The following is a 10,411-nucleotide window of genomic DNA, read 5'->3' on the forward strand; positions in this document are numbered from 1 at the left end:
TGACCTAATTATTTGTTCAACTGGACATATTTAATATTTTTTCAAGGTCTTTTACAGTTGATACATTTTTTTTTAATATTCACTTGCTTCAAGGTACACGACCTACGAAACATTTTGAGGCCTGGAGAGAAGTGTTAAATCTGTCCAATAAATTAATCAAATAACTCGACCAATGAAGTAATTGAGAGCTGGGGGGTAGGAAGGAAAGCCAGAACAGACAGAGGTCCTGCAGGAACTGAGTTTGACATCTCTGAACTAATGTTAGCTTGGGCAGGGTAGTCTGAGATTAGTGCTAATCAGGGAGTCTTGTGAAACAATAGCATGTCTGGCTTCCTTCAGAACATGTTTCTGGGAGCTTGAATATATCTCCCACCTCGCCACAGGACCCCACGAGAGTCTTGACAATTCAACCCCCAGCTCTGTTCAATTTCATTTATTAACTTGAATCTTTTTTTTTTAATTATTTTTAACATAAGGTGGCTTCTGGCTTTTAAAATAAGTGTTTGTTATTTACTAAGACTTCATTTAATTAATTAATTGAAAGTCGGCAGGAAATTGCTAATTGGGATAATGATGATGATGATGATGATGATGATGATGATGATTTAGCTTCTATTGAATTGCATTTGAATTCCTGCCTCTTGCTGGAAAAATATTACTGTTTTAAATTCACAATCATCATGTTTTTGTAATAAAGGCATCAACGTGATGCGTTTCGACGGGGTCTCTGTTAGAATTAGGGAGTATTCTACAGCTGTGGCCAAAAGTCCTGCATCAACTACAAACTACAAAATGACATCGCAAAAGGCTACTAGCAGAAGCCATAATAGTAGTGCAGTAGTATTTCATATTAGATTTTGCCGAATTGATGATTCATATCATAGTTTATTTTAGAAATAATTCTGGGTTTTTTTTTTCAATCTTTATTTTTTAATTCAGGCAGAGAATGAATGAAATCAACCTTTATGTTAAAAAAAAAACAAAAAAAAAACAGACTTTTTATGCCATTGAAAAACATCTAATTTAACGAAACCCCTTTATCATATTCAACATGCAACAAAACCATGATTACCAACATTCCAATTGAAATAACGTTTGGCCACAGCTGAGCTATACATTTCAAAACTGTCTCAAATAACCCGTAGTAAAAGCAGCATATAAAAGTGTATTACAGGACCGCGGTGATGTAAAGACACCTCTAAAACCTGCCTGAAGGGGCTCTCCAGCACCATGTGATGTGATTACAAGCCACAAACGAGCTGGGCCAGCATATTAAACCAGTTTCCTTGCTTCAAATCTACTATAACACTTTGAGAGAAGGAGTTCAGTCTCTGTGCCTCAATCCTGCCCTGGACTGGAGGGAGCACCCTTTCTCTTAGGGGGTGAGGGATGGAGGGAGGGAGCAGTTCAGTCTCTGTGTCTCAAGCCTGCCCTGGACTGGAGGGAGCACCCTTTCTCTTAGGGGGTGAGGGATGGAGGGAGGGAGCAGTTCAGTCTCTGTGCCTCAAGCCTGCCCTGGACTAACTCAACTGTAGCAGTTCAGGCTCCATACTCATCCCTTGCTTGGTGAGGTTCTTGTAAAAGGCTTGGATAGAGAGGGCCATAGAGAATGCTCTTTGATGGTGAAGATGCAATGCTGATCTTACTCTCATTTTAACATTATTATTGTATTTGTTTTCCCAACATGTTTTATTCTTAACTGTACAGCTGGGGGGATCTAAGTGTAATGATTACTGCAGAGAGCACACACACACACACAAAGATAACACAACAGTCTTCTGTTATCTCTTATTACACTGAACACTGCATTCATATTTTAATAATGGTGCAATGAGCCTCCAGCATGAGTCAGTGCAGCTCCATTGCAACACATCCTAACTCCTGCATTGGGCGACAGTGGACACAACCCATCTGTGATTATATACATAGGACTGGTCAACACAGAAACAATTGTACAGGAAAGGTTTCAACCTTGGTAGCATTGTGTTCATATAACAATTACAATGTAATTGAGTGTGTGGACTCGCTGGTGTTTTTTCAGGTTGTTTGAGTAACTGAAACTCCTCCCACAGTCAGAGCAGTGATACGGTTTCTCTCCTGTGTGAATTCGCTGGTGTGAAGCAAGGTTGTTTGACTGACTGAAACTCTTCCCACAGTCAGAGCAGCGATACGGTTTCTCCCCTGTGTGAATTCGCTGGTGTGAAATAAGGTTGTTTGACTGACTGAAACTCTTCCCACAGTCAGAACAGAGATACGGTTTCTCTCCTGTGTGAGTTCGCTGGTGTGAAACAAGGTGTCCTGACCGACTGAAACTCTTATCACAGTCAGAGCAGTGATACAGTTTCTCTCCTGTGTGAGTTCGCTGGTGTATTTTAAGGTGGTCTACCCTACAGAAACTCTTCCCACAGTCAGAGCAGCAATACGGTTTCTCTCTCGTGTCAGTTCGCTGGTGTATTTTAAAATGCCCTAACTGGGTGAAACTTTTCCCACAAACAGGATATTCTCCACTGTCCGCCCTCGCTTCAGGTGCTGGACTGGAACCTGGAAAATATGAACAGGAAAGACAATAAGAACATAAGAAAGGTTACAAAAACGAGAGGAAGCAATTTGGCCCATCTTGCTCATTTGGTTTTTAGTAGCTTACCAGAATCTCATCAGAATCTCATCAAGCAGCTTCTTGAAGGATCCCAGGGTGTCAGCTTCAACAACATTACTGGGGAGTTGGTTCCAGACACCCACAATTCTCTGTGTAAAAAAGTGCCTCCTATTTTCTGTTCTGAATGCCCCTTTATCTAATCTCCATTTGTGACCACTGGTCCTTGTTTCTTTTTTCAGGTCGAAAAAAGTCCCCTGGGTTGATATTGTCAATACCTTTTAGGATTTTGAATGCTTGAATCAGATCGTCAAGACTGAATAGATTCAGTTCTTTTCGCCTGTCTGCATACGACATGCCTTTTAAACCCGGGATAATTCTGGTCACTCTTCTTTGTAGCAATATCCTTTTTGTAACGAGGTGACCAGAACTGAACACAATATTCTAGGTGAGGTCTTACTAATGCATTGTAAAGTTTTAACATTACTTCCCTGGATTTAAATTCAACACTTTCCACAATATATCAGTCATGGCAGTGACACAGAGAGGTGGGAGAGAGGGTGTGTGGGCTTTCCCTCTCTCTGAGTGGCTGAGAGGCGAGCCTTGGGGGGGATTTGCTGAACCTATAAAATAACATTCTGCTGTTCCCTCAGCTCTGCCCCTGCACGACAAAACAACGAGCTAGCGGAAGCTGTACTCCAGCACCGAGACCGGCCGGAAAATGAAAAAAATAATTAAATATTGATAGCGGGGAAACCTTGGGCAGACCCCGGTAAGTGTACAGGAAGCAGGCTGAGGGAGCGGTAAAGTGTAGGACAGGGACCCGGGCCGTGCGGGGAGCGACGGTCGGGGTAACGCTGCTGACTGCAGCATCTTTTCTTTGCAGTTTTTCATTACTGTGTTTTATTTTCTCTTTTTGTTATTATTATTTGAGAGCACCTGTGAGTGCGTCAGCGGCTCTGTTTACCTGTGGGTATTTCCGTGGTTCTGTCTACCATCGCTGGTATTCAAGCCACGGACAACAGCGCCCTCTGCAGGCTAAACTAAAGCACTTTGGGGGGGGGGGGGGGGGGGAGTAATAAATAAAACTGGGCACCTGTATGGTGTTGTCAAATACACTCTTCTGTCTCTCGTGTCAGTGAATAACCACACCTTTCCACAGATACGTACAGTACTTTAGTGTTTCTCCACCTTGGTATAACCCCCTCCCTCCTCCCCCGCCACCCCACCCTTTGAACCACACTGTGGATATCACCCAATCTAGAATGACAATGTCACAGCTACTGGGAGTCACTCACCTGCTAGACTGCATTCTGAATGGGAGCGCCCGTCTTCCTTTCCACCTCCTTGCATGCTGTTGGGAGAGCCTTCCTCTCCAGCGCCTTGCTCTCTCACGCAGATTCTCTCCAGCACCACGCTACACTCCCGCAGGCGTACACGCTCCAGCTCAGGGATGTTTGGTTTGAAGTCCTCGGATTCTTCCTTCCCTGGTTCCATGTGGTCAAACTCTACTTCAGGGGGCTCCTGTTTAATATGGACAGTTTCCAGCATCTCTTCTTGATTAACAGGAAGGGGTTCTTCTGTCTGGGGGATCTCCAGGTCATTGTGCTCAGCTTTAATGTCAGAGACCTCTGGCTGACTGCTGTCACATTGCATCTCACAGAGCTCCTGTTTAATGGGGAGGGAAGCCAGCCCAGAGAACTCCACTCTAATGGGGACAGGTTCAAGTTCAGGGAACTCCTCTTTAATCTGGACAGATTCCATCTCCACACTGTCCACTGGATTCTGTTTAGTAGCTGCTGGGGAAAACAAGGAATTATTTATTTAAATACAGTGCTACTAATGCCATTCAAGTTTAAGCTTGTTAAGCCAGAGAGCGTGTTGTGCTCTGCGTATACTGACGTTGTGAGTAGATAAGTGCTCTGTGTTGGGAGATCCGGGTCAGACAGCCCGATATTAAAAAGTTTTATTTCGTATTTTCTTTGCTTTGCATTGAATATTGAGAATCTTTTTTATTGTTTGTTTTGTGAAACACAGTTTGTTTATTGTATTTGTTCACAGAGTTAATTCTGTATAATGTACATTTATCTTTTGCTATTTAACCCGTCACATTAGACAGTACAAGCCAATACCTAAAAGTACAGACAGTTTGTGCAGACAGTTCGTGGTTGGATTGTTTTCATAAAACACTGTAGTTTATTAATTCTTATTTCAACCAAATCAGAATACAGAGTTTGTACAGTACTGTAATTGATTCATTCACTGCAGTTCTTTCAACCGTTTTCATAAGGACATTTAACTAAAAATAAACTTACTGTAAACATGCGAGTTCTGTTACTTATATGCATGTTAAATGCCATGGCTCATGTGAACCCGTGGATAACTCAACACCGTGGATAACTCAACACTAAATGGCATCCCCGTGGGGTGTCGAGTTAACCAAGGTGGACTCTGTGTGTGTGTGTGTGTGTGTGTGTGTGTGTGTGCACAGTACAGTACATGTTGCCATCTTGATAAACAAGCCACGGACATATATAGTTAGGGCTGAGTTGGCAGTTAACGTTAAACCGCAATTTCTGTGCTTTACTTTGACCCTGTTCAATGGATTTGCACAAAAATGTGGATGTGTGGTCCCTTTGGTAAGATCTCTTCATGTGGACCATTTCATTCTGCTCGGATATTGCGGATTCAGCGACACAGACAGTGAAAATAAAACTTAAATTAAATTCCGGCTTTCGACGGCGTCGGGGTACACTGTACGTGTAGCGTTGACACGTATAAACAGCTAAACTGGTGAACTGTGTGTGTGTTACTGTTGGAGCGCTGCATCACCTCTGCACCTGCGCACTACAAACCACTTTCCCACAATTACATAATGATTGCTGTGCCACGCCACTAGCTAGCAGGGGCAGGGGGGTGTTGCCAGTCTGTCTGTCTGTCCGTGTTCATTATTCCTGGACATGCACTTGTACCCACAGAATGCTGGCGGGAGATTGGGGCCCGAATGGCATGCCCGGGATTGGTGAAGGTGGATGGAGGGCGCAGCTTAATGCAGAGATAAATAGGAGGGCCTGTCTGAGCGCAGTTGTGCGAGTGAGTGACAGCGCGAGGTAGACTGGAATTCATCACAGAGAGATAGATTTTTATTATTTTATTATTACTTTGGTGTTTAATTGTTGCTAATAAACTTCTGAATTCAAGCATGAAGCTACTGCCTGTGTGGAGCCTGCTTCCATTTTACACACAACGTTACTTTAGGAAAATCATATTTTTCTAAATATCGTACTGTTTACTAAAAGGGGGGGGGGGGGGGGGGGGTTGGCGACAGCAAAAAAAAAAAAAGGTCCTCTGAAGAGAAAAGTACCACAAGTGTTTTGTTTATTTTGTCTGTCTCATCTTTAATAACTGTTGTTTGTTACTGGATTAGACGGCGAACACGATCCGGAGCTGTCGCTTAAGGCCAGTGCCAAAACCGGACAACACTGCACACTGCATCACGGATAACTTGTACCTCACCACGAGCACTACAGCACTCACTTTGGACTTGTGACCGTGTTTGTGTATTGTGTGTATGTACTGGATTATTAGTCTTATTTACAGGACTGCAACCCACAATTATCCACTGCGCAATACGCACCGCTGCGTACTGCCAGCCCTCCTTTTGTTTACGGTTTGGATTACAAAATAAAACAGAAACCATTTCACCTGTACTTTGTTGTCTGTTTTTCATTGTTAGATTGCTGCACCTGCACACTAATTATCACTTTGCCACAGTGTGCTTATACATATGCTTCTGCGCGCTTTTACTGGAGAAGTGTCACGACGGCTAGTGGTGTTGATGAACCTGCCCCTAAAAAGCAAAAATGACAGTGCAAGTACCGAACTTTTATCCACGGTGACTTACACGTTGATACAAAATATCAGATAAGAGCAGTTATAAAATACAACAGTCAGTAGTACATATCCAGAACTCTGCTGCCCGCCTGGTGTTCTCTCTGCCTCGCTTCGCCCACGCTACTCCACTACTCCCCTCACTCCACTGGCTCCCGATCACCGCTCGCATCCAGTTCAAGACTCTTGTACTAGCCTACAGATGCCTTGACCAGACTGCACCCAGCTACCTCCAGACCCTCATCTCTCCCTACACCCCCACTCGACCTCTCCTCTCCACCTGCACTAGAAGACTGGCTCTACCTCCTCTACGCTCCCCTGCCTCCAGAGCCCGCTCCTTCTCCACCCTTGCTCCGCAGTGGTGGAATGACCTTCCTACAGATGTCAGGACTGCCCAGTCCCTGACCACCTTCCGGCGCCTCCTTAAGACTCACCTCTTCAAACAGCACCTGTAGAACTCATCTGTTGTATCCTGGGACACTATCACCCTTCATTTAAATGTGCTCTATTTTACTGCATTTAATCCTGTACTTCAGAATACTGTAATCTGCCAAGTGTTTAACCTGTAGTATTTTGTACTTAATCATATCCTGATGTAACTATCACTATTTAATCATATCCTGATGTAACTATCACTATTATCTGCTGTATTATTGAATTGTGGTTTGTCACACTTGAACAAAAATTATTGTATTTCTTGCTCTTATTGTATTACTTGTATTGTAACACTTGAAATGTATTTGCTTGCGATTGTAAGTCGCCCTGGATAAGGGCGTCTGCTAAGAAATAAATAATAATAATAATAATAATAATAATAATAATAATAATAATAATAATAATAATAATACATATGAGCAAATTCAAATAAGAGAATAAATACAGTAAATAATTAATTACATTTGGGAGCGATTTCGACTAAGAGCAGTTATAGTAAATGTGTACTGTAAGAGTAAGTTCTACAGAGAAATAGTAGTAAATACAATCAGGGGCGGAGCTAGCGTTTCATGTCGGGGGGGGGGGAGGCATTGTTCAAATAGTGTCTTACAATTTAGTGGTGGTGTGATCGTGTATCGAAGCAGGCGTAGCAGAAGTGCTGTATAGGCAATGCTGATGTGCATAAAAGACTAAAGGTTGGTTTATACTTCTCTCGCAGACAAAAGCCGTATGTCAGCTGCAGACACTTCTACGGGTGCGCAGGATGGGCTGAAGCTCCCCCGAGTTCACAGACTTTTTTGACGCAGCACAGTGGTCGTAGCTGTGAGTCATACTTTCAGCCAGTCTGCGTTACTGCCGCAGTCGACTTGTGACTAGGGCTTTCAACAGGCTCCACAATCCCGCAACGCTTTGAGACGGGATTTTAAAATCGCCCGTCTCATGAATGCAGTGAATGTGTAAATTGGCTCATATTAAACCGAGCAGCAAACAAGTAAAACTGATCATGTGTTCTCCATACTGTCTCTGATCAGACGTATTGAACAGCTGAGCAACGGTACTGAATTGACGGGGAAAGCAATTGCATACAGAAAATAAATAGCGACGTTAATTTATTAGTGACTCAAATATATAAAAAGAATAACAATACAAATAAAAACGCATTGCATTCATTATTATTGGTATTGTACAAGTGATTGCTGCGCATTTTAGCAAAGGTTCATTTACACTTGAATTACATTCAGTTGAGGCAAGTTTAAAATCCTGCCATCAATAAATAACTACTGCACAGAGTAAGTGCAATAATTCGTTATAATTTTGGAGAGAATTAAACCATGCCAGTATTTCAAATGTCTTGCATTCGATGTTTTATAACACGCGGATCTCGGTGTTGCTGTGCGGCGCGCAGGGTCCGGAAGTTCAGCCACCCCTGCACTTCAGTAGATCAGTAGTTTTGCTGCACCTCAAAAGAAGTAACTCGGCCTCAAATAACATTAAACATAAAAACACCGTTACCTTACTTTCGATGGATTTCCCCGGCTCCTTTTATTTTAATTGTTTTAAATTGAACCGGTCTTGTTGATGCCCGCCATGCCGAGTTGGTGTAAACAAAGGGCCTGCAACAACTAAAATTAAAATAATAATGTAACTTACTTTATTTTTATCGTCCACGACTTACAAACTGGTACGCAATATCTTGTAACTAACCAAAACAAGCCCCTGCACGGCTCAGTGTTTATGTTATGCGGCGTGTTTGAAATGCCAGCAGGCTCACCTTAGTGATGGGACTGAAGCCTCAGCTGAACCGAGTGACGCAAACGGCGCTACACGTGACCCGCCAGGTCATGTGACCCATGAACGGTGTTGAGCTGCAGCTGATGGAGTCCCATGCGTCCGCTCTTCAACAGCGCTCACACTGCGGGGTTTCACTCAAGCTGAAAGGAGCAGCGGGTTGTGTGTGTGTGTTTGGTTGTTTTTTTCCAGCGTGTGTTGCTATCTGTCTAGTTTATTACAGCGGTAAATAATGTCTGCTTCAGAGACAGCGCTGATGGAAGCACATTATTCAATATTCCTGACACAGAGACAACTAAATTGTTAGCGCATACACATCCTACAAAAACAACGTGGCTGTAATAATTTTCTTTAAATAAATAGAATAACCTAAACATACAATTCCACCATTCTATTTTTTGTTTCAAAAAGTCGATGTTTGTTTGCATTTGGAAAGAAACACAATGTAGGCTTAAACAGAGTCGTATAATTATATTGTTTTTGTTTTAAGTTTTTAATCCATGCGGCCAAATGAACAGCATCTATCACATTGAATACAACACAGTTCATCTTGCGTAAAGAAAAAAAAATGCATACATCTTTAAGTCTTAACAGGCATATACAGAATTACTGTTTGTTTTGGGGTGAAAGTACAAACTAACCCATGAAATTGAGACACATTGAAGGAAACCTACAGTGTCGTTTTTGCTCACTGCAGTGCTCGTTTGAGAGATTACCAAACAGCTCAATATCTTAGGTCAGGATTTTGCAGTGTGCACTCGACACTTTGAATGAGTTCCTTACGAGTGATGCTTACAGAAACCTCAGCTACAAAAAAATAACCTTAAGCTACAATAAAGAACCTTAAGCTACAATAAAGAACCTTACGCTACAATAAAGAACCTTAAGCTACAATAAAGAACCTTAAGCTACAATAAAGAACCTTAAGCTACAATAAAGAACCTTAAGATTCAATAAAGAACCTTAAGATTCAATAAAGAACCTTAAGCTACAATAAAAAAAAAAAACCTAAGCTACAATACCGGCGACCCGGGTTCGATCCCCTCTATTTTCTCAATATATTATCTTGTTCTTGCCAAATGTTTAATTCTAATTTCTGTATTGCTTATTCTATTCAATTATTTCAAATCATACAGACTTTCTGCATTAAAAGTGAATTGTCAGAGTTTTTGTAATAAAGTATGAGAAATAAACCTGTGTATTAATGCTTATTTCCTGCAATATTTTCTAAATTATGTCAAATCACGGTCTGTTTGTGTTTTTTAAGGCTATAAACTATTAAAACCCTGCACTTCAAAAACCTTCTTCATAATCATGATTATTTGTAACATAAATAAATCCACACAACCCATTTCATTGATGTAATGGCATAAACATAATGGCATGTTTTTCAATGGCATAAAAAGTCTGTTTTTAAAACATAAAGAATTTCATTCATTCTCTGCCTGAATTCAAAAATAAAGATAAAAAAACCTCTGAATTGTTTCTAAAATAAACGTTGATATGAATCGTCAATTTGGCAAAAAAAAAAATAAGAATCGAATAATAGCAAGCCTAGTTGTAATCTATTCCAGCAATGAGCCCAGTCAAATTAACCACTTCACAAAAATCTGACAAATTAAAAAATGTGACATTTCAGAATCTAATATGAAATACTACTGTACTACTATTATGGCTTCCGCTAGTAAGATACTGGTTAATCTT

The 10,411-nt window shown here is 41.4% G+C and overlaps 2 protein-coding genes across 7 annotated transcripts in view; one reads left to right on the forward strand and one right to left on the reverse strand.

The window, feature by feature from the left end:
* The window catches only part of LOC131696721 (zinc finger protein 271-like), a 35,793-nt gene extending 26,943 nt beyond the window's left edge, over positions 1-8,850 (reverse strand). Inside the window, exons 1-2 of one of the 6 annotated variants that reach the window (XM_059010552.1) lie at positions 8,691-8,850; positions 3,892-4,389 (exon numbers count right to left, since the gene is read on the reverse strand). In XM_059010552.1, coding sequence (XP_058866535.1) covers positions 3,892-4,357 — 466 coding nt within the window. In that variant the 5' untranslated portion in view covers positions 4,358-4,389; positions 8,691-8,850. Of the gene's footprint in view, positions 1-3,891; positions 4,393-8,431 lie in introns of all 6 variants that reach the window. The other 5 variants (XM_059010553.1, XM_059010551.1, XM_059010550.1 and 2 more) reach the window with 5 other exon arrangements.
* Positions 1-10,411, forward strand: part of LOC131709038 (zinc finger protein 184-like) — a 110,700-nt gene that overhangs the window by 37,610 nt on the left and 62,679 nt on the right. The window lies entirely within an intron of this gene.

The sequence above is a fragment of the Acipenser ruthenus genome, chromosome 41, assembly GCF_902713425.1.
Source record: "Acipenser ruthenus chromosome 41, fAciRut3.2 maternal haplotype, whole genome shotgun sequence".
Taxonomy (NCBI): Eukaryota; Metazoa; Chordata; class Actinopteri; order Acipenseriformes; family Acipenseridae; genus Acipenser; species Acipenser ruthenus.